Source organism: Dryobates pubescens, chromosome 19 (assembly GCF_014839835.1).
Source record: "Dryobates pubescens isolate bDryPub1 chromosome 19, bDryPub1.pri, whole genome shotgun sequence".
Classification (NCBI taxonomy): Eukaryota; Metazoa; Chordata; class Aves; order Piciformes; family Picidae; genus Dryobates; species Dryobates pubescens.
The window spans coordinates 15,286,792-15,311,734 of NC_071630.1; the positions used below are offsets into that span (position 1 = coordinate 15,286,792).

Here is a 24,943-nt window from a genome sequence, read left to right on the forward strand (position 1 = left end):
ATGTATTGGCCAAAAGAATAAACAACCCTGACAAACCACAAATCAAAGAGAAACACCGGGAAAAACTCATCTATCAGTTTGACCAAAAGAGATGCTAAACAGAATTCCACAATTTCAGAGTTTAACTTGCAGAGAATATTTCTTTGGCACAAGGTCCTTGATGAGTGAATTCCTCCAGTGACCCTGCTGACCACTCAGCTCTGGCCTATATTCTTCAGTTAACCTTGCCTGAAGAAGTGATAACTGTGCTCACATTTTCTGTGGCAATTCAGATTTTATCCCATTTAATTTACTGGAATACAATTTACTTATTCTTCACAAAAGCATAATGCTATTTTAAGTTTTTACCCGGTGAACATAAGGTAAAATTTTTCAGAATGTCATACATATTAATATTTTAACAGTGAGCTAGCATTTAATTTGAGAAGGAACCATTATTATTCCATTAATGCTCGAGGGAAGTGCATGAAAGATCCTGTCTCTCTAATCCTCTGTCATCTCAAGCTCCTTTGACCTTACTTCATCCATGGGCATTAGCTTTGTAATCCCCTGTCATTCATTTTTTTTCTCCTCGGAGGATTTACTAAGGGTGATATTTGACATACCTCCCAAAGAGTTAACTGCAGTCACTTATATTTTAAGTATATTTGTCCTGTTTCAATTGACATATAGGGTGGAGGTACCAGTTTTAGTGATATTTTAAATCTTGAGGCTTTTCATGCTTGGAAGCAAAAGATCATCTGTTTTATCCTTTACTAGCTGTATTGATTCTGTGGGGATCATTCCTATGAATTAAGTAGCTTCATTTTTTCACAATTCATATTACCATTTTCATGTATTACAACCACATTAACAGGTACCAAGCTGGACTAACATTGAAATCATCATTTATTATCCAGCAGATGTGTATTGCTGAACTGCAGTGGATTTCATGATACTAAGTCAAAAGAAAATGTACATTCTTTGTGTTTGGGACTGGTGTAGGTGTTCACAGGTTTGGCATGTTACTCTTTTGTGGCAGAAAGGAACGACTGGGGAAGCTTTAAAGTGCAATGCTGATGTTTATTCAGTCTGAATGTTTTGATACTATATGCTGTCTGCTCCGAGCAGTCAGATTAAAAATGTCTTTGTGAGGCTACTGGGACTTGAGCACCAAAGCTGTTTATCATATCAAATGTTCACTTTCTGCAAAAGAAATAAGCTCTTTTTAAAAAAAAATATAAAAAAAAATCTAACTAGATTTCAGCACAAATCTGTTAATCTGATTGAAGTAGTAAATTATGGAACCTATGGACAGGATCTTTCTCAAAGCTGCTTTATAACATCTCCAGTTGGACATTGATTCTCTGACATGGAAATTGTATTACCCTTTATTTAATTATAAATCTCTTTAAGAAATTATTTTTTCCTAACTTCTCTTTTTCAGTTAGTCTCAGAAGTGTGGTGTCCAAATTTGTTGATAGGGTATCTTTAAACTTTGGTTTGTTTGAGTTTAGGTTTTAGAATAAAAGAGTTGTAGCCCACAGTAAGTTTTCCTTCGACTCCTAAGTGTTTTGGTGTAAAGAGGAGACAAATTCAGTATTTAGAAGACAGCTTCTTTTTGACTCACTTAATATCATGAATATCCACTTAATATACAGCATTTACTATGCAGTGTTTCAGATATAAACACATTTTCTTTTTCCTTTTCTGATAAAAAGAGGTCATAATTTCTCAAATAGACAAAAAAGTTGAATATTAGATGCTCAGTGTTATGCATATACAATTTTTCTGCTTCTTTAAAGGGGAACTGCATGTAAAATCAGTGTTGATGAAGTGCCAGCTTTGGGATGAGGACAGTTGGGGGCGATAGAGCAGTAGAGAGTTGAAATGGATAAGGAAGGCTTTTTCTGTATGACAGCTTTACTCCTCAGCACAATTTGAAATGGAAACTGAGATTTGTCAGTCTTTGTTCCCTGCTGAAAAAAAATGTTTGTGAAGTCTCACAGCCTTGTGTAATTTCTTTGTGCTAACAATGCACTCAGTGGATAGCAGTTTATTGATTTTTTTCCTAGCACTAATGACAACAGTTCTGTGCAGTCTGAGCAGGCTCCAGTTTACAGATGATGCATATAAATGTTGGTATTTGATGTTTCATAGTCAGATTTCTCTTTTTAATTTTCATTTTTTCTGGAAAATGAAAATTAATGATGATTTCCTGTCTCTCCTGTGTTTGGGTTTGCAGTGCAGATAATGCTAGTTCAAAAGACTTTCTGTGCATAATGATACAAAGAGGCTGTGCTTGTGAAGCTACTGATTGTGGTGCCAACTATTTTTTTCCTTTCTTGCACATAATGAGTTACAGAGAAGCAAAGGAGATTTTCCCCAGGAAATTCTAAATAAAATTTCAAGACAATTTCCCATTTTACAGTGATGTGGTAGCTGCTACCTGTTTAGTGAAGTTATCCCTTTGTGATAATGCGTTTTGACAATCAGTAATCATTTATTAAGAAACATGTTTTACTATTTAAGGATATCTGTTGTGATTGTTAATTTGTAGTAGTTATTTCACACCTGTGCATGCTTGATTTTTCTGTCTGCCACTCTCCACAGATGGTTAACACATTGGTAAGTCCCTTATAACATGGTTATCACTTTACTCTCTTTTAATTGGTAATTTATATTAAGATCCACTCTGCCACAACCATTTAGCTCCTCTGATGCCTTCTCTACTTTTGTTTTCTGGTTTGCTTTCACTTCTATTTTAAAAGCTGTGTGAGGGTAAGGAAGAGATGTGACAGACTGTCATTATTCTATCTGCAAGAAGGATAAGGCATATTAGGAGGGAATGTGGGCTGTCCACAGCTTGAGCCCATCAAAGTTATCTCTTTAGAAGGTTTATGTTTTATGAATGAGCAAACTCCTGTGCTTAAAAGTAGCCCATCATATACTTCATGAATTTTCAGAAATGACAGTAGAGAAATGTTCACACGTAATTGTCCTGTTTTCTGAAGGATATACAGTAGGACTGGCTACAGTAACCAGTAGCTTTTATCTCATGTTATGGTGTGAAAATGGGATCAGAGATTTCCCCTGATTGCAGCTAGAGGGTTAAAACATCAAGATTTTTTTTTTTCTGGAAACGTGTCTTCCCAAACTTCAATTCAGGCATATTATAGAATCAGGTGTTAAAAAAAGTTCAGTATGATATTTGCAAATATCATACTCCTCAAAACAACAATGTCCTTTCAACCAAACTAAAAGTATTTTACTTGCAGTAACCTAAACAAGTAGCAAACCCCTGGGTTTCCAATAACATTTGTCTATTTCAGGTAGAAGTCTTGGAGCAGCTTCAAACCAAACCAAACCAAAACCACCAACTTTGAATACTTAATTTGCTGATAGATGTAGGACAGAATGTAATAGCAATATTGACTTAAAGGGCTTGAAAGACTTTCAACACTCTCATAATCTCCTTTTAAAAATAAATTGAAATGACCTAAAAATGCCAGGAGCAACCCAGCTTCTCACCCATTATTGTTTAATCATAATAATATAATACCTCTTCCATCAGTACATTCAAGGACTGTATAGTATTTGTCCACAATTGTAGAGACATGTTCACTCAAGTACATATTCTGTATTGTCAGATTTTAAAGATCAGGATGTCTGGCATTGTCCATTTTATCAGTGGCACTGATGCAGAGAAGCCTACGTTTTTAACAAACACAAGGATTTTATTTTCAAGTCTCATCTTATAGAAGTATCTCTTGGATTTTTGAGAGACAAGACAGTCATATAATCCTAATGAAATCAGAAGTCTGAGAATATGTCAGATTTCAGAGATTGACAGCATCTTTTATAATTTGACATGGTAAAAAGAGATGGGTTTAGAGGCAACTCCAGCCTACAGTATTTGAAATTGCAATCAAACTATTTCAGCATCCATGCTTTTCAGGGCTTAGTTTAACCAGGGTAACATTGAAAAGTTGTTGTTAACTGAGTGATTAACTATTAAAGCCCTCTCCTCCTTCCTGCCACCCTTAGTGTAACATTATAGGTAGGGGAGGGAATATTTTTTTCCAGTTGCTGTATGAAATAAAAGGATTTATTCATTTGCAATACCTAAGTGCAATCCAATGAATCTTTATAACCCAGTTATAACCTTCATATGAAGTTGGAGGAGCTAGGTCATGTTCTTTTAGTTTGAAACCCTTTCCTAGGAAGTTACTGGTGAACACCACAAAAGAGGTTTTTTTTGTGATAAACCTGGATTCAGCAGAGTCATAAAGAAGTAGTGAAGAACCTGATCAGGACATTTGGTCGCTTCTTGTAATTTTCAGCATGTTCTTCAATTTGGACAAGTCTTTAACTTGAACTACCCTGCTGCTTCTAAAGAACATTTTGGTTATGTTTAAACTTCCCAGCAAGTCACTTACTAATTTGCTTAGGTATTTTGTTTTTAAGGATGAAAGTTGTGAGTTATATTTCCTGTGAACTTGGATCAGCTAGTGTATTACTTGGACCAGAGTAAACTTGGACCAGCTAGTGTATTGCATTACCTCATGGAGCTGGAATTCAGCAGCAGTATAATAAATCCTTCTGTTTATCAGTTTTCAACCACAAATAGGAATGAATAATAAGCAATTCTGAATAGATGACTGTGATGAGGTTTCAGCAGTAGCTTGTGAAGATTGATTTTGGTGACAGGGAATGAATTTCAGTGCTGCTGCTTTCATCAGTAATATTGAGTTAAAAGGAAGTGATCCCAACTGGGAGGAATATCAGAGAAAAAGCAGACTTCACGATGAATTGCCCTCAGAAGGATTTTTGATGATACATGAATTGACTCTAATAAGGAACTAAGCAGCTTGAGTGGGAAAAACCTCTGGACTTGTTTATAATTTTAATTTTTTTATATAAATTGAAAAGAGAACTGTATGGAGGGCTTAGTTTTGATATTGCAAAGGGCAAGTAATGGATGTTTGCAAATATGTGAGAAAAGCAGTCTGCTCACAGAACCTGCTTTCATTAATTTCTGTTAGTGAAGAAAAATAAGAAAAGAGGAAGAATACTTTATGATCATATAAAAAGATGATTTTGCCCTTTTGAATATGACACATTATTTTCTCTATGACTTACCAAAATACTTATTTTTAATATGAGATGTTCCAGTGTTACGTTACTGTCATGTTTATGTGCAGCAAGAGCTATTTTGAGTTTTATCTCTTGTTGCTCAGCATCTGTGAGAAAGCAATTTAAATTTTTCTGTTGTCTTAAGCTAGGGAAGAAAATCTGTCAAATGCAAAATCTGTATGTGTGCCAACAATGCAATTAGCAGAACTACTCTTTTAGTAGGATTTTATGGAATGGATGACACTGTGACATTGTGTAAGATATCTACAGTGTTCCTAGTTTGAAAGTTGAGTATCTGGCTTTTAATATTGAGGCAGTTGTTACTGGTAGTGTGTTTCAAAACAGTTGTAAATTCTTTAAGGGGTAATTAAGCCTGTGTTAGATTCCTGACTTAGGATCTCAGTACTGGGTTGACTTGCACTGCTGAATGTAGGTGCAGGTAGCTCCACTTGTTGTCAGGGCCTGGTATTTGGAACAAAAAAATTTATGCAGAACCTGCCTGTGTGTTTAGGACTTAACCCAAATCCACAGAGGATTACCAGCTTTAAGCTGTTTCTGTGAAGATTTGAGTGGAATAGTAACATATTATTTCTCCCATAATGTAGCAATATTACTGCACATGTGCTTCTTGTATACTACTAATAAACTACTATTAATCATAATATGAGTGCAGATACATAATAATTTACTACTATTACTATACTAAATGTACATGTATACAAGGTACATCTGAGGAGTGTTTTAGTAGAAAGAGGCACTGTGACACCTGGTCAAGAGATGCATCTAAAATTTCCTTCCTTCCACTATTTTGAAGCTTTAAAATATTTGCTGTACTCATTAGAATGTGGAGTTGTGCTTAAAAAAATCACTTTCATGAACCCACTCTTTGAAATTCTTAATGCATTGTCCTGTTAGACACACACATATTACACATTATTGTCCATGTCAGTCTCTTCATCACACTCGTTGTCCTCTGGCAAGCCCTTGTCCGCTCATGCTTCATTGGACACCCTGATGTTGTTTCTACAAGTTGTCAGGTCACATTTGTAGGTCTCTGTGCAGAGAAGTACAGTCCTGTTCAGTGTTTCTGTTGCAGTTTTTGCATTGATGTATGGTATGCAGTCAAGGGAAAACCAACTTACAGTCATTTTCCTCCAGACTTCCTTCATCTGAAAGCAAAATTATGATGATTTATTTATTTAGTATTTTTGCTTATGAATCAGATTGTCTATGGTTGATGGAAAAAGTTAACACACCAATAAGATCTGTAAGGTCATTTGCAGTGGAAACGTACTGGTCAAGAGAGGCACTTATGCCTGTCTCTTCAATTATGTGCATTGCAGTTCCTGCTCACTACCCTAACAAAATTCTTAAGAGTATTCAGATGTTTCAGAGGTAACCAGCATTGCTGAAAGCTTTGATTTTGCCAAGATGTCAAATGATATTAAGGTCTCTCAACTATTAGAACACGAGTACCTGTTCAAGTCTTTTTAGGTTTTGATTAGTCCTCACAGGCCCTGGCAAACTTTATTAATCTCAAAACTGATGCAGTTTTCCACAGTTCCCTTATAAGGGGTATTTCTCAGTTATAATTATGTACTAAGTATCAGCATAGTAATGTTCAGTGAACTGACAATCAGTAAGTGACAAGAGTGGAATTTGTATCCAGGTTTATTGCTACTTGTTCAGTAGAAACCGGGAATTCCTTGGCCGTGACTTAGTTTTTCAGAGAGGAATACATGCATGGTAAGAACTTTAGCACAACTTGAAACAGAATGAGTTCAGGGGTTGATCAGGATATTGATTTCCAGACTCCAGAGGGAGGAAGATTAGTAACCTTTCTACTCCTGGCAGGGTTGCTAAGGTGGCATTCAAATCCTCCATAGATCTTACTATTATAGAGGCAGATTTTCAAAGGTTCTTAACTCAGCTTCTAATTTAGTGCTTACTATTTTAAGCCTGCAGTATGCCCAGGCAAACTAAGGTAATAGTGGATATATGCAAACTTGTGACAGCACTCACAAGACCTGTTCTTTTGAGGAGAGACAAGGCAATTCTGGCACTAACTTCTTCCTTTTACACTTACTCTTTTTGGACAACCTTTAATTAAAATCTTTGGAGCGTTCAAGCAGAATCTGATCCCATTTGGAACTTCTCATTTAGAGCTTACTCTTGTGGGGCATCATGGTGTATTTCAACCTCAGACTCAGATCAAGATTTAAAAAGTTCCCTTCCCTGCAGTTTCTTCAGGTGGCTTGGACTTTTGGAACACATCTTCTGACATGAAACACATGTCAGTTTGTGTTTATCTTTGAAAACTTTGGCTTCATATGCAATATTATAAAGAACATTCAGCTAGAGAAGTTAAACTCAGCATCCTTACACACGGCCTCCCAACACTTTTGATTGCAGAACTGGAATATATGCTGAAGGCTGTTTTTCAGAAATGGATCACTTCTGTGCTTTACAGCTGGATGGATCAGAAGTTTGGTTTTGCTGTAGCCATAAGTTTTTTTTCTGGGTTACCTGCCAACAATATTGCAGACAATACTCATCAACTGATACTTACTTACATTACTCTGAGTGCCATTAAGCTAAGTCTAAATATGTATTTATTTTTCTTTAACCATTAGGAAAGGATTGGTACTTGGTGCACTTGACACTTACTGTGACAGATGTGAACGACAATGTACCTGAGTGGGCCATGGAGCCCTTCCCATTCTTAGCTGTGGTTTCCCCTGAAGCTGCAGGAGGTGCTGAAGTATACAAGCTGCTTGCTGTGGATGCAGATGAAGGGATCCATGGAACTGTAGAATATTTTCTCTTGGAAGGTAAATTTTAACCCCATCATTCCCTGTGTATTAAGCTTTGCTATTGCAAATTTTTGTGTGTTTTAACTGCAGTTTTGCTAGTAAAAGATATTTCCTTCCTCCTGCAAAAGGTTCATAAGTCTTCATTTCTGTGTGTGAGTCAAATCAACTTTTACTGAGGCTATGGACAGATTTGCCAGAGGGTGTTGTCCCTGCAAAGCTGGATTTCTGCCCCAGTTGGCCCTCAGAGGATGGTGGGGACCAGAGCAGTCAGTACTTCTCAGGCCTTTGGCAGTGAGGTGGCAGTAGCAGCAGTGGTTAGTACCTCTCTGTTGGACTGCTTGTTTATGAGATAGGGCAGTATGTGGAGCAAAGTTTTTTGGGTGGAGAGAATTAATGTTCCTTCTTCGTTGTGGGAGTTGTGCTTGTGGTTAATTTCTAATCTGTTTTAAGGGTCTGGGTTGTGCCTTAGCTTGACAAAACTTGTATAGACACATTAATAATTTTCTTTATAGGGCTCTTAAACTTCAGTAATAGTTTAACACTGTCTAAGCAGAAGGGCAGTGGCAATACCTCTCCAAAGGCGAATTTCATCCTCTTGGTGAGGACTTTAGCAGGATGTTTTCTGGTAAGGGGTATTTAGGGTCAAACAACAGCAAAGTATTGGAGGATGAAGAACAGTGGTAATTGTCCAGAGCAGTAAAATGCAAGTTAGAAAGGTAATTGTGGATGTAACTACTGGTTTCTAGGTTTTAAAGAAACTTTTGAATTTCAGCGTGCATGCTGATCCTAAGGCAAAACCAACTTGGGAATTGATACTGCATTCCCCTCTCAAGCAAGTAAAAATGTTCTTGCTGACAACAAATTGTGATCTGTTCTTTGTAGGTGGTGAAGGCAGATTTGAAGTTGAGAGGGACACTGGCTGGATTAAAACAACAGGTTTGCCCTTGGTGAGGGACAAGGAGTATTTGCTGACTGTACTAGCAGCAGATAAACTTGGCAGCAGAGGGTCTCCAGCCTCTGTTTCTGTAATCGCTGGGTTTCGACCACCACAGTTCACCAACATATCATACTTGGCTTATGTTCCTGAAAGTATGCCACAAGGAGAATCGTAAGTGACAGTTAAACATAATGCAGTGAGATTGTGTTCCTTGTTTAACTTCTGTTTGATCTCCCCAGTACCCCAGTATTATTCGTGACTCGGATACAGTGAGCAGCAGTTTAGGTATCTTAATGGAAGGGATCAAGATACAATCTGATTGATGCATTTTTTTTTAATGTACGCTTTTATACAGAGAAGCAACACTGAATAATCAAGGTTGGTTGTTTTTTCTTCTAAATGGTGTGGGAGGTATTAGGAGATGCTGATTGGGTCTTAATTTTCAAACAAAATTCGGAATATAAGTTAGAGCTGTTACATCATGAAGAAAGATATCCTGGTGCAAAAGAATATAATAATTTCATGTGTCAAATCTGGGGAAGTGCATTCTCCATCAAGTGAAAATTGGAAAAAAAAACCCAAAAGAATTTCTTTGCTGTCTTCATCTTGATGACAGCAGAATGAAGATGCCACAAAACTCGCCACATTATTTTCCATTCTTTGTCTAACCACATGGATCTAAATAACACAGAAAATGTTAGCGGCATAGGCCCACCTGAGTACTCAATTCTGTCTTTCCCAAACAATTTTGCTCTTAAGGCAAACATTTCCAGTTGACTTGAGAATATTTTCATTCAGTAAATGTCTTGTGTGGCCATTCAAGCCTTATTGTATTATCTATGGTGTTGTATTTTGCTGCTAATCCACACTGTTGAGTTTTACAGTGTTTAAATAATAAGAGTGTGTTAAGAAAAAAGAATAATAGCAACTGTTAGAGAAAAAACCTTATCTACTATTAAAACTGCAATGAACTGAAATAGCACAGGCATAAAAGAAATGCAAGAGCTGTGAAATGCTACACTGCTGAACAGGTACCTGCTATCTTGGGTTCAATAATACTTGGGATTAAAAAGAATAAAATTCTGTATAAGTATTTAACATGGTTATTATAATGTCAGAAGAGGGTTCAATATATGCAATGTGCTCAGTGAAAGCAGTTTCCTTTTGTTTGCTGACCTAGGAATAGTCATGAAAATCCACATAGCATCCTAAAGTTCTGATATTTAAATTGGACCAATTGCACAAGTATGCAGGAAAACAGAGCTGTTGTCATGCACTGGATTTCTGGGTGTGGGATGATTTAAAACTGCTACTGAGCAGGGGAATGTTACCAGATCTTCCTCTTCCTTTGGTCTGCCACTTGTGCTAATAATCTAGCTGCATGAGCTGGCTGATACAATGAAAGACAAAGCAAAAAAAAAAAAAAGAGGAAAAAAAAAAAGCTTTCAGTTGGGTAATTAAATGTGTTCACAGCATGACCTTGTGATTTTTAGTGCTGACAGGAGAGGAGAGGTGGCATGAATGTGCAGCCAAGGTAGGGAGCTAGAAGGAGGACAAAATAATTCCCGTTGGCAGGAACACAGTCATGCACTGGCTGAAACCTGAGTGTGAGACCACATCATAGGAAACTACAGAAAAATCCCTAAAGTGAGGTAATGACCTGGAGCAACCTTTTCCATTGTTTTAGTCGTGCACCTGAGGGAAGTGAGAAGACAGCAGTGTGGAAATACAATGGAAAAAACCCTATTTGCACAAATGGAATTTCGTCTTTTTCATTGCAGTTGTCACTGTATCAAATATGTTGTTGGATTCTCTTGGGAGATAGAATTCTTTTTTCCTAAGAAACCTGCATGCTAAGGCAACAAGCACTAGAGGAATTAGTATTGTATTTTAAACCCTTTAAATATCTTTATGTTTCAATGTCATCTTTTACTTCATGCTGCAAGTGTTTTCCCACTTGAAGACTTTAAACACATTGTACTTCAGTGGAAAAAAGATAGTGTTAGACAAGAGCAAACCCCACATGTTCTGTATAACTGGCATGTTAGTGACTGGCTTTTATCCTCTTGCAGCTATCTGTTGAAAATTGAGGGTGAAATGACTGAAGCAGCAAACTTGCCATGCTGTGGTTAGAAGTAATCTTTTGTATCTTGTTTTATCTTTTAGTTTGCTGCCTGAAAACCATCACTATCATAGAGGAAAATTAGAACAGGCAAATTCTGTGCTTTTATTCCTTACTGTGTTTTGCTGCCAAGAATTCTATCCTTATCTATTTAACCCCAAGGTGACAGAACTATTGTATAACAAAATGTTTGCATTTGGTGTCTAGCTATCACTGGCTTCAGTTAGTGTTGCCCTGATCAGACCTATGGGACTGCACAGGATCATAGAATCACAGGATGTTAGGGGTTGGAAGGAGCCTCAGGAGATCACTGAGTCTAGCTCCCTGCCAGAGCAGGATAACAGAATCTATCGCAGGTTGCACAGGAATGCATCCAGATGGGTCTTGGAAGTCTTCACCATCATTTTTGATATATATAATTTGTGTTATATTTTGCAATATGCTTTGTTATGTGCTCAAGAGTATTTGTTCTTTTTTTTTTGTTGTTTTATTAACATGCAGCTTCCTTACAGTCACTGCTGTATCACATCAAAAGAAATCCTTGAGCTACAGTTTACTGACTAATCCTAGTGGACTATTCAGCATTGATCATGGAACAGGAGATATCAGTTTAACTCGGAGTGTGGATTACGAGAGTGACCAACACCAGTATCTTCTTCTGGTCAGAGCAGAGGAAAATGAGGAACAACAGCTCAGCAGTGCAGCTGAGGTAGGTCTTCACTTTTGGCAGTCTCTATATTTCCATTTTCTGTCAGCTTTTCCAGAGTTCTGTACAGATTCACTAGGGGCTCTCATTTCCCCATCTCATCCTCTCTCTTCTACTGTCTATGTTTAAAGTCTTTCCGACTATTTGAGGGCAGGTTTAAGTACTTGTAGAGTTCACCCTTGCAGATGCTGAAAGGGATATTTCTGTGAGGGATCAACATGCCATCCCATCCCCTATCTGGGAAGATATGTAAATGGATGTGGCCAAGCTATGGAAAAGGTTTTGTTCTGCACTAAACCTTCATAAAGGATGATGTATTTTTGAGATTGTTCCAGTTTAAAACAAAGGCAGAACAGAAAATCACTTGTTTCATATCAAGGACATGAAATGAGCTTGTAAAGAGAGAAAGTAATAAACCCAAACAGATATCATGGTGTTTAGTTATTTGAATTCAAGGATTCACTGAGCTGGGAAATCCATGCTTATTCCTGCTGCAGGAAGTAAGATGTACCCAATAGTGGGAACAGGAGGTTTGAATTATTAGGACCAAGTGTGAGGTCACAGAGACAGTGAAACAAAAAACCAGTATGTCCATGTAACAAATAGTGGCTGTAGCATTCCAGAGACCCGTAATTTCTATTGACCCTTTTATGTACTACAAGATTAAGAGTGTTAGAATATGACTTGAAAGATTATGGAATGATGAGTGGAAAATTTTGCTGCAAGGGACTGTGACTTGGCAATTTCTAGTATCATAGAATCATAGAATGGTTTGAGATGGAAGGGAACTTAAGAATCATCTAAGTTCCAACCCCCCTGGCAATGGCAGGTACACCTCCTACAAGACCACAGTGCTCAGAGCCTCATTCAGCCTGTTCTTAAACACTTTCAGGAGTAAGGCATCCACAAACTCTCTGGGCAACCCATTCCAATGTCTCACCACCCTTATAGTAAATAATTTCTTCCTAATGTCTAATCTAAATCTGCCCTGCTGTATTCTGGAATGTAATATTTCCATGGTTCTCAGTAGAAGAACAATCTCAGAAAAATGGCTTAGCCTATGTTCTAAGGATGTTTTGGGGAAATTCTTCCTGTCAATATTTCTAGAGCAGTAAAATCATTACCTTGATGAATTTTGCTGTTTAACATACCCCTCTTCTCCATTAAGGTTTTGGTTGTAATCACAGATGTGAATGATTGTGCCCCTGAATTTCATCAGATGATTTACAGCAAAGCTGATGTTCCTGAAACAGTTACAATGACAACTGCACTTCTACAAGGTTAGTACTTCTTAAACTGATTTGGTACATTCAGTGTGAGTATTCTATTTTCTTCTCACAATTAGAATTCAGTTCAGAAGGCAAAATTACCTGGCCCAGTGTTGGTAGTTGCTACTCTCTGAAGACAAATGGCACCTTGTGGGATTGGGTCATAATTATTTACTACTGGCACAGCCAAAATTATTTTGGGGAACAGGAGACAAAGGAAAGAAATCTTTGTACGATTTTGAAGTAACAGGACTTTGGTTGTGGTTGGTATTGTATCAGCAGGCTTATAGTAGCAATCTTGCAGTGTTTCTTTATTTGAAGGAAGAGAGTGATGTTCCATCAGAAATAATGGACACATCAGCTCACCCTTTCTGCCTGTCTTTTAAAGTACTATGTGGGCTGGCTGTAGGGAATACTGCTCTCTTTGAATCCAGCAGACAAAGGCAAGATCTAGTGGCTGAATTCAATCAGGGACTTAAAATTTTCCTTTTTTCCCTTTAAATCAACTTGCATTCAGGTAAGGGTTAGTTTCATGAAAAGCACAAGGGATAGCAGAATGTTATAAATTATTTCAGACACCACATGCCAAGGCAAATGCATTAAACAGCTTTAAACAACACACTAATTCTCTTGTTAAAGTACTTAACATTCCAATTCACAGGCTTTGATCTATACAATGTCTTTCTTTTCTCTTTTTAGTGACGGCCTCTGACTGCGATTCAAAGGAGAACGCTGAGTTGCTGTATTATACTTTGAGTCAAGATTTCACTATTAGTTCTCATGGTACTATTTTTCCAGCAACACAGCTGGACTATGAGCGACCTAACCATCTGTATGAGTTTGTAGTGCTGGCTGTGGATAAAGGAGAAGAGCCAAAGACTGGGACAGCAACTGTTAGGATTCACATTTCGAATGTGAATGATGAAGCACCTGAATTTTCTCAGAGAATGTAAATACATATTTTTAAAACTCTTATCTTTGTCATTTACTCTAGTTGTTTGTGTTGGAAAGCTGATCATTACAGCGTGGTAACCGGCTTAGATTCAGTCAGATTTGAGAGTTGGACTGGCAAATGTGGAACAATCATTGACTTTGAGACTCTCTTACTATCAGTTTTGGAAGGAAAAAAAACAAACCACAAAGAAGACATCTTTAAATTTGGTTCCTAAGTTTAAGGTTTAGGCATACTTTCAATAGTAGGACATGTTTAACTACCTAGAGAGGTAGTATATAGAATCATAGAATGATTTGGGTTGGAAGGGACCTCCAAAGCTTGTCTAGTCCAACCCCTTTGAAGGGACATCCTTCATTAGATCAGGTTGCCCAGAGTCCTGTTGAGCCTGACCTAGAATATCTCCAGTGATGGGGCCTCAACTACCTCTCTGGGCAACCTGTCCTAGTGTTCCACTACCCTCATGGTAAAGAACTGCATCTTAATATCCAACCTGGATCTGCTCTAATTTAAAACCATTGCCCCTGTTGTATCCCTACATAACACTCTGTAGTAGGACTTGTGTATCTACCTAGAGAGAAGAAGTATATAGGCACTTTCTTTTGACAGATCTTGCACTTAGGTTTTCCCCAGTATGTACTGAAAGTGGTGGTGCAATCATTTCAAATTATTCAAGAGGACCTCTGCACCACCAAAGGAAATCAAGCAGAAAAAGCAGGCAACTCAGTGTTGTCTTCAGCCCTCATCCAGAGTGCATGGTGGAATTTTGCCTTTTAGTTAGGCAATTTAAGCTTAAACAGAATCAACACTGTGCATCTTTGGTTTATAATTGTTCAAGAAAAATGCTTATATGACAGAATCCTAAATGACCACTGAACTGTAAAACCCACAAACCAAATGTCAATAAGTGGAATTCACTTAATTTTACTTAGACCCATGCCCTACAAACTCTGCTTTTTTGCTCTTGCTCTCTATTCCCCACTCCCCCCTACAGCATCAGTAAGAATTTTAATTCCATAGCTGGGGCTCAAAAGCATCTGAAGCAGTGTCAAAAGTACTATAAACTTGGATTTGCATTTAAGGCTTAGTAACGAAATTCACAGTCAGTCTCTGAACCAGTCTTCCACTCTTAGAAGTGGAAGTTGCTCAGAACGAAACCTAGGTAGAGATTTCAGTGATGCTGACTTTGTGGTTTAGCTGAACAAAACAGCAAAGCTTTCTGACAGTCCTTATTGTATGTAAAGGTAACCTCTGGCTTAAAAATCTTGTGCCTGCTTTTCTTTTCCAAACACTGCTTAGGAGATACAGCTTGGAAAAGTTGATATTTTGTTAATTCTTATTGGATCTCTATGCATTTTCAAGCACTAAACCAAACTAAGTTTCTCAGTCTTCATATGATGCTTATTTTTCATGCATGTGGAGAGGAGGAGGCTCAGGGGTGACCTTATTGCTCTCTACAACTACCTGAAGGGAGGTTGTAGACGGGCAGATGTTGGTCTCTTCTCCCAGGCATCCAGCACCAGAACAAGAGGACACAGTCTCAGGCTGTGCCAGGGGAGGTTTAGGCTGGATGTTAGGAAGAAGTTCTATACAGAGAGAGTGATTGTCCATTGGAATGGGCTGCCTGTGGAGGTGGTGGAGTCACCATCATTAGAGGTGTTCAGGAGGAGACTTGATGGGGTGCTTGGTGCTATGGGTTAGTTGATTCGATGGTGTTGGATGATGGGTTGGACGTGATGATCTTGAAGGTCTCTTCGAACCTGATCTGGTCTATTCTATTCTATTCTAGGTCTTTGAATATTTACCTGTATCTGTTCCTCATTTTTAAATCATAGATAAGTGACACTGTTAAAGAATTTGTAAGCATCTCTAGCAAACTGGAAGCTGAAAACATACTATAAAAAAACCCCAGCACCCTGCCAGCTGTTATATTTAAAGCTTCCTGAAGAATATGACTAAAATTAACATTATTTGAAGTTACCAAACATTCACAAGAAGCTTTCCTGTTTCCTATGCGATAGCAGGCAAACTTCTATTCTGTGTGTGTGTAAATTGGCACTGGAATTGAATTCAGCTCCTGGAATTCAAGCTATCTCAGGTTTTTATTCACCCAGGTTAAACAGGCTTTGATTTTACTTTAACTTTCTCATTTAAAAAAAATCTTCCAACTTAAAAGTGATTTTCAGCCAGAACTTCATTATAGTTTTCTGTGAAATAGATTCGTTGTGAAAACTTGTACATTAGGTCCTGCTGAGAGTCTAGTTTGCAATTAATGTTGTACTCTGTAGCAGGCTAATACAAATCAAGATGATGATGTCCTTCTAGCTTCTTGTTTAAATAGATTTACAGTCCGGTATAAACCTACAATTCCTTGTCACGAGCTTTCCTTCATCACAGCTATTCTTTATCTCAGTTATGAAATGCTTAAGGCTACCATTCTGTTTCATTGTGTCAGTTTTTACTTTTCTCTTTGTTAAGAGGCCTCTTCAGATGCCTGGAACTCTTCTGTCCCTATATTTCACGTTCAAAATTACTGGAATTACTGTTCATTTGCTTTCCAGATGCAGAGTTAACAGTGTCCTGAGGGTTGTGACTGAGCTAAACCGGGATAATTTACTTCGCTTACTTCATTGCATGTTAAATTGGGGGAAGGAAAAAAGCAGTTTCTGTGAAGGTTTGATGAAAACACACATATATCTAGGGGAAAAAAAAAAAAAAAGCTCAGGGGGATGGTTTCTATGCATCCATTTTCTTTTTCTTTGATTTTTTCCCCCCTATTCTCAGCATATGGTGAGTAGGTCCATAAGCACTTTGAACCCGGTAGCACATATGTATTTTATATTGTTGGATACAGCCAACTGCAGTTCATTCTTATGGATGCATTTTGGAATATCTCTTATGGGCAGGACTGTAGTATGCATACTTTGGACTATATTCAATCCATTCAGATAAAAATAATAAATACTTGGTTAAAACAGGGGCCTTTTCTACTCCAGAGAGTGTTAAATTTAGGCTGATCATACCTCTTAAGAGCTTACAATGTCAGTAATATGGACTTGATGTTTTTGTAAAACTGACATTATACACATGTCCTCCAGATCTGCTTCTCATCTTAGTCATGCTGGTGGCAAAGACTACACCAAAAGCATTTTTAGAGCTCGTGTCAGAAAGTGTACTGTAACAAGCAGTGCTGTCAATTTAGAAAACATTGGCTTTGAATCATGCAACTCACTTTTTTAAATTAAAAAAAAAAAAGGCAGAGTGAATTCTGCAAGTAACTCAAGTCTTGTAGCACAGAAAAGCTTTAATGCTGCTTAAAGTTGTGATGGAAATCTATGGGAGGTAACACCAGAAAGATACGAGTGGTAGGATAGATCAATAATATTTCGCTGGTTAACAAAGCAGCATCTCACTGGTGTAACTGTATTAAAAAACTCATTGAAATCTCTGCACAGGCAGCCAGTGGGTGTTGTAAAGCATAGATCTGTATGTGTTATTTCCTGTCTAAATTCATCAATGAGTTGTCATAATTTCTTTTAACAGCTACAGAAGTTTTGTTTCTGAAGATGCAGGCCCAAATACACTGATTGCTACAGTTAATGCTGTTGACCCTGATGGAGATGGTGTGACCTATGATATTCTGTCTGGAAATGAAAAAGGAAACTTTGTTATTGATCCTAAGAAAGGTAAATTTGCTGCTGCTGTCACAATGTTGATTCTCATGTGATGCAGCTTGAATTGGTCTTCCTTAGGTAGCAGTTGTAAAAGCTGGATAGTGTATGCTAATACTAACCTAATTTTTAAAAAGTGCAGGAAAAAGATGCAATTGTTCTAGACATTCATTATACTGAAAAAAGGGGTGCCATTTTCCTAAAAGCTTTGTATAATTGATCTTATCTGTTCATTGCTTACTTTCAGTAACTTAATAGAGAGCATGATTATAAATAACAGGTGAGTAAATAGATAGCAAGTTAATAGAGAATGTTATTACTGATAGACATTCCAAAATGTCAAAAAAGGATTTGAATAATATTTAAAACCAAAAATATGCACAAACACACATCATCTGAGTAGGCTGGCATCTCCCTTTGAATTAATAGGATTGCTGTTGATTGCTTGAAAAAACAAAAGGGAATGTTTTGAGACAGAAACAGGCAGCTGGATTGAAAGCCGACTGAAGTAACTTAATTAACTTCAATTAACCTATTTTATGCTTAACCTGTTTTGAACTGCAATCAAAATCTGAATGTAATGTGTTGAATATATAGGAAGGAATAAGCTGCTTAAAGTTATTCCTTCTTTTTATTTCATAGAGTTCACTTAGCATGAAATTTTAATGTCAATGCAAATCATGTTTTTGCAATATTAATGTTAGGTTCTGAAATGTTCCCAAAAATATGATATGCAGGTAACTTGCAAGTGTTGGAGCATGATCCTCAATTTACTGAGAGCTCCTTTTATCCTTTCCAACTTAAAAATAGAGCTGTAGCTTCCAAGAGTTACATTTCTAAAGATACTTTAGCACCTGAAGAGGAGCAATGGTTTTAAAAGTGCCTCAATTGCCACAGGGGTAGTATATCTAATGCTTCTGAAAATCTTTATTGTAGAGTGCTTAAACAATCTTAAAGTTTGATTGATAGGACTAGCTCCATAATTTTAATATAGATAATAATTTATATGGACTTTTATGCTTTTTTACCAATTAACTTAATTTTATAACCATTAGAATTGTTTTCCAAAACACTTTCAGGCTTTTGCTGCTTAATAAAGCAGTAAAGGTTTATACAGGGGCTTGAAGCAGTTTCCTTTCAGAAATAAATCATGTCAGGGGAATAGTCTGTACTCCCTCGATGCAGAAATGCCAAGGTAAAGTGGAGGAGTGTCAGAAATAAGTGCTGCAGCTAAAACAATACATTTGCAAGTTAATTGAGTGACATTGATCTGTAACAATACAATTTCTGTTGTGCCTGATGAAGAACAGAGGTGATTGATGGATGATGGAGCAAAGGAATGAGAGCTTCTTAGTGCATGGTCTCAGGTAGCTGTAGTCTTTTCTGATTTTGTAGCAAATCTTCCATACATCTTTCTCTGACAATGCCTTTATGTCTCATTTAGGAGGGTGTATCATTTGAGTGACTTGGGAGAGTAGCAAAATACAGGTTTTCTGAGAATATACCTCTATAGAAATGCTGCTATGATTGTGATGCACAAAGGTACACTTCAACTAGTTTCAGTTGCGCTGGTATCACTAACTATGAAAGTAAACCTGGTGATATGTGCTTCATTGCAATAATGGTACAGGAACATAACCAGCCTCACTGATGGGGCAGGTGCAGGTCAAACTGAAGTCTGCCACAAAGTTTTTCTGGATTTTTTTTTTCTGTGATAGGTAGAGGAATGCGAACATATGCAGGTCAGCTGAATTGTAGCTGTTATCTCATTTAGCTCTGTAGACAAACAAAGTTGTTATGCTGACTTAATTTTGTTTTAATATCAGACTGCAGTGAAAATACCACAGTTAAACTGTAGCAGCCTTGTGGTTTATTCATGAGTAGGTACATCAGAATGATTTGGTGTTGTGCTTGCTAGTGAGAGGAATAATAGTAATTGGTTAGTAAAAAAAAATCCAACCAACCACCATCTACTGTTGTTTTTACAGGGCTAGTTAGACTTCGTTCAAGTCCATTTCCAAAGCTGCAGGGACCAGAATATGTACTTAATGTCACAGCTACTGATGATAACGCCTCTGGAGGGCCCCATTCTCTTACAAGTACTGCCCAGGTTGTTGTGAGAATTGATGATGTCAACAATAATAAACCTGTCTTTCAGAAGGTAAATACATGAGTTTCTGTAGCAAATGTTTAAGACTGCAAGTGATGCAGCAGATGAGCTATTCAAGAAGTGATCTGCTTTTGTTTCCGAGTCCTGGTGCTTCTTTCTCTGTTTTTTCCCATCCTTCTCCTAAGACTTATAGGATTTGTTCTCCTCTTGTGGCAGAACAGTTCCTGTGAGCACTGTCTCTTTCCTGAACCACATCTCATCTCTGACATGTTAGAATGTGAGCCTTTTGGAGGTTCAGAGTGACATGTGAAGAGGAATTGCTAGGTATAGCTATCTATGCACTGGCCCTGTGTTGCAAAATATTCCAAAATACCTCTCTAAATTACATAGGCTTCTTCTGATCATTGTGTGTATGGAACTGATGAAAGAGAGAAGAATGGAAGTGTTTTAGCCTAACTTGTAAAGTCCTGTAAATAATAAATGTTTGAATATGTTTTAATAATGTTAATTAATGTTTAAGATCAGTTGTCTAATAATTTCAAGTGGCTAGATGTTCGTAGGCAATGTTGAAGGATGGCTAAAATGTTGGTAGGCAATATTGTATATTTCACAAAGTGAGTGACTTTATGACAGTCTTTGAAATTCTCAGTAATCTGTCCTTAATAAGTTACTTTGTGTAGAAATCTCTTTTGACCAAAGCAATTCTGTGGTTTGGGCAACTGTATGTCCTCTTTATTTTTTGTAAGGGTTCTGCTTAGAGATAAAAATATTTCCATTTGGAAGTATACAGAACTGTAACTTTTTCTCCAAATGTTTTCATTAGTTGGAGATGCTCAGTGGCCTTGTCTCATATGTTGTTCCTATAACCATAAAAACTAGCAAGTGAAGCCTGTAAATTAATTATGCTACAGAGAAAACATTGACATCAGTGCATATGAATGGAAGTGTAGCTAAATCTCTTTTCTTGCTTTTTCACTCTAATATATCTGTAAATCAAATGCCATGGTAAGGGGTTTTTTTTCTCTCTTCTTTCAGTGTCAGTATTATCAGGAACATGCTTCTGTTTTAGAAAACCAGCCTTCAGGGACAGCTGTACTGCAGGTTGAAGCCACTGATGCTGATGAAGGAGTCAATGGTGTGGTGAAATATGGCTTGATGCACAGGGGTGGTGTTCTACCAGCATTTAGTATTCATCCTGACACAGGTAAAGTGAATATCACAACTGATACTGGAGACCACTTTGTTACATGGGTTGAAAAAAAATAAAACCAGATTTCATACTTCTTCTTTTAGTTTTGTGATAGCAGACAGAATACAAACCATATTAACTGCATGAACAAATAGTCTCCTTTTAGTTTCATGCATGTCCAGTACTGAACTTGAACTGATGCTTTCCCTGAAATGTGGAAGTTCTTTGTGAAATAACTCTTGTGGTTTTGTGATTAGATTAAAAAAAAAGTCAGTAACAAATTTTTAAGTGCACATTATCTTGCAGCATTGCTAACGGCATATGAATGATTTATCCAAATGACAGTAGCCTTGTAAACAGCAGAGAGACAGTCTTGCAAGGCCAAAACTAGTGTCATTGAGACACTTGAATGTGTCCAGAGAAGGGCAATGAGGCTGTGAGAGGCCTCGAGCACAAGCCCGACAAGGAGAGGCTGAGGGAGCTGGGATTGTTTAGCCTGGAGAAGAGGAGGCTCAGGGGTGACCTTATCACTCTCTACAACTACCTGAAGGGAGGTTGTAGCTAGGAGGGGGTTGGTCTCTTTTCCCAGGCAACCAGCACCAGAACAAGAGGACACAGTCTCAAGGTGTGCCAGGGGAAGTTTAGGCTGGAGGTGAGGAGAAAGTTCTTCACAGAGAGAGTTGTCAGCCATTGAAATGTGCTGCCCAGGGAGGTGATGGAGTCACCGTTCCTGGAAGTGTTCAAGAGGGGATTGAACGTGGCACTTGGTATCATGGTTTGGTCATGGGGTCTGTGGTGACAGGTTGGACTTGACGATCTTTGAGGTCTCTTACAACCTTGGTGATTCTGTGATTCTGTAAATGCAGGCTGAACTTCTGGAGAATAACAAGCATGAAATACACCTTTATTTTTCTTCTTTTCTTTTTTTCTTTTACTTATTCCCTTAAAGATAATTTGTTACTTATCTCCATTTTCAAAATTTAGGTGCAATTAAGTGTGTATGAAGTCTGTATCAGCACAGATTAAGCTGTTGAAATTGTTAAACCTTGTGTTAAAATCCTTGAACCCGAAGTTCACGTTACAGGCATATTTAACCTATTGCACTGTTTCTCAATGTATTGAGAGACAAATAAACATCTACATGTAGAATACTGTCCAATGCATAGTATTTTAACTCTGGTATTACATTTGTTTTCAGGAGTTGTGACAACTGCTCAGGTGTTTGATCGAGAAAAGCAGAGGGAATATCCCATCACTGTGACAGCAACAGATCAGGCAGCGGAACCACTCATTGGAATATGTCAGATAAATATTGTCATCCTGGACCAAAACGACAATGATCCCAGATTTGAAAACACCCACTATGAATGTAATTGAGAGTCATTGGATAGAGTTTCGGTGCCCTGACTGTGAGCTTACCTGATGGCTAAGATTTTTGAGTTTTGTCTTTCCTGGCAGTAGATCATGTGACCCACTAGGTGATTGCAGACAGAGATGCATTACCTTAATTAATTGCAGAATTGCTCTTCTGTATAATGTGCAATGTAATAAGTACAGTCTGGACTCTTAGGCCTTCTTGAGTGTCTCTATGGGAGAATTACTTGAAACAATAGTCATGTCTGTGTCTTTGTTTACTTGAGCACACCAAGTGTCTGTGGTACTACACAAAGAATGTGAGTGTGCAGCACTGTGCAATAACTGTATCCTTTGTTTTCTGATTAACAGATTCCTGTCATAGCTTCTCTCATTTGAATTTTGTAATTCTTTATTGTTCACTGTTTTACTTTTCCTTCTTGATTTGAAAAAAAAAACACCTTCCTGTTCATGGATAAACATCCAAAGGCATGTGTAATATTCATTAAAATATGAAGACTGGTAGCTCTTAGTTAGTTATTCTATGCGAATCCTAGAAAGTAGTTTCTGATTGTGTGGTCCTTTTCTTCTGGTTTTATGCACTAAATTAAAATTCATACAGTGCAATTAGTCCCTTAGCAAAACTGCAGGACAAAAAAAGTAGTATCTTATGAGAAATAAGAATTCCAAATTATGAATGTGGTAACGTGAAGATCTAATGTGATCTGTAGCTCTGGAGTGATGGCCATTGTTCCAAAGGAGATAAAGTTATAGCTCCTATACATTGCTAATTTAGTATTTTTTGTTCTTTCTTTCATGCACTTTGAAAGCTATCTTTTAGTGAATTAATGATCAGTTTGAAATGTCCATTCCTTACATTAGATTTCCTAAAAGAGGACACAAGAGTTGGGACCAGTTTTCTTCGTGTTGCAGCTCATGATGATGACTACAGCTCAAATGCTGCCATTACATACTCAATAGCAAATGAAGAACCCAATTATTTGCAGATTAATCCTACTACAGGCTGGGTGTATGTGAACCAACCCATATCTCAGGTATGGCACTTGCTTTCCTCTTTAAGCTGGCTCAGGAGGGACTGAGGTCTTGAGTTTGTGTTACACTTCATATTAAAGGATCAATATGTCATGTTTAAATTAAACTTGAGTCTAAGGCTTTTAGCTGATGAGTTCATTGATTGTGACTTGCATATAAGCAAGCCTTGCTTTCAGCTGGAAGGTAGCCACTCACAGCATTGCCTCTGAGAATTTCCCATTTCATTAGCTTTGACATACTAACAGTAAGGACTTGAGGGCTGAGTCTGTAAGCAGGGGAGCAAGAACCCAGGTGTAGGACTTTGCTGTGTTAACAGGCAATGAATTAAGACACAAGTCTGAATGTGAAAGAATGTGAGATTTTACTTCTGGTACAGATTACCAACTTGATACACATCAGTCATGGTGGCATAAGCATGGCTATCCCTCAGTATGGTGAAGGTGTAGTGAACAAGATAGTTTCAGGAAGTTATCCAAAAGCTATCAGTGTCAGCTTTTTCTAAATACCTGCATAAGCAGTTTGATATTTTCAGAGTTGTAATTTGTACTGAAACATATTGTTGTAGATATCAATCTTTAAATATCTAATAGAGATTTAACTTCTAAGTAACTGACACACAGAACTGCGGTGAAAATGTATATTATCAAATATATTTTCCTTGTTGAATGTGAGAGCCTTACAGACCTAATAACAAAAACTGTTGGTAGGTAAGCTCAAAGGCTCCACAAAGTGGGTACATCTCGTTTTGTTTTAAACTTTGTGTGAAATCTGCTAAGGTTTATTGAGGCCAATAGCAACAGTTTCCAACAATATGGATTAAAGGATATAGCAGGATTTTGATGAACCTTGCATCTGCTTCATAGTCTGAGCTCAGTATTCTGCACTTGTGGAAGTGTTTCTTCTGTACAGTTGTGTTTTTTGTTTTGTTTTTTTTAAGTGTGCCTTTACATTTACTAATTTGTTTGGAAACAAAAATCAGTTTTATTAATTTATTGGGGAAAAAAAAATTAAAGAAGGTGCCTGATTCAAAACCTTCTGTAAGAAGAACTTTCTTTGCTGCTCAGAGGTCATCTATAATTCGAGAGATTATTGCTACAGATGGAGGTAACAGAAGCAGTAGAGTTGAACTTGCAGTAACTATTACCAGTGCAAAAAACCAGCCTCCACAGTGGGAAAGAGAAAGCTACGAAGTTGTTATTCCAGAGAACACTACACGAGATGCATCAATTCTGGTAAGGTTGGAACAGGCTTGGCTATCTATCTATAGCTCAAAGGCCATGGAATAACTGAATGTTGCTTATTTGCTTAGATGTAGTGATCTTTTATAACAGTTTTGGGTATTGTAGGGACCAATGATCTACTATCAGTTTTCTTTTAGAAGTGCTAAGGGGTAACCAGGATTTTTTATTTAGTTTGTATGGGTTGCAACCTTTATTTAATTTTCTTCCACTTGAATAGCACAATAGATGTTCCAAATTTTTTAATGCTGTTGTGTTACATGAGGTGAGTACTGGACTTAAAGTACTTAGAGTTGTTTGATTTGCTTGCTCAGAGTGAGTAATTGGAACAGTTTTATGAAGTAACTTCAAAATTTATACTTTCAGGATAAATTAATGAGTAACCAAATGTGTAATGAATGTTGACCTTTGGCTGC

General features: G+C 37.4%; 1 protein-coding gene across 1 annotated transcript in view; it reads left to right on the plus strand.

Annotated features, from left to right (window-relative positions):
- LOC104307854 (neural-cadherin) overlaps positions 1-24,943 on the plus strand; it is a 59,365-nt gene that overhangs the window by 5,652 nt on the left and 28,770 nt on the right. Inside the window, exons 2-12 of the mRNA XM_054169936.1 lie at positions 7,749-7,946; positions 8,811-9,036; positions 11,489-11,696; positions 12,862-12,973; positions 13,661-13,910; positions 17,457-17,599; positions 19,573-19,745; positions 20,730-20,898; positions 22,082-22,252; positions 23,119-23,291; positions 24,354-24,521. Of these exons, the coding sequence (XP_054025911.1) occupies positions 7,749-7,946; positions 8,811-9,036; positions 11,489-11,696; positions 12,862-12,973; positions 13,661-13,910; positions 17,457-17,599; positions 19,573-19,745; positions 20,730-20,898; positions 22,082-22,252; positions 23,119-23,291; positions 24,354-24,521 (1,991 nt within the window). The remainder of the gene's footprint in view (positions 1-7,748; positions 7,947-8,810; positions 9,037-11,488; positions 11,697-12,861; positions 12,974-13,660; positions 13,911-17,456; positions 17,600-19,572; positions 19,746-20,729; positions 20,899-22,081; positions 22,253-23,118; positions 23,292-24,353; positions 24,522-24,943) is intronic.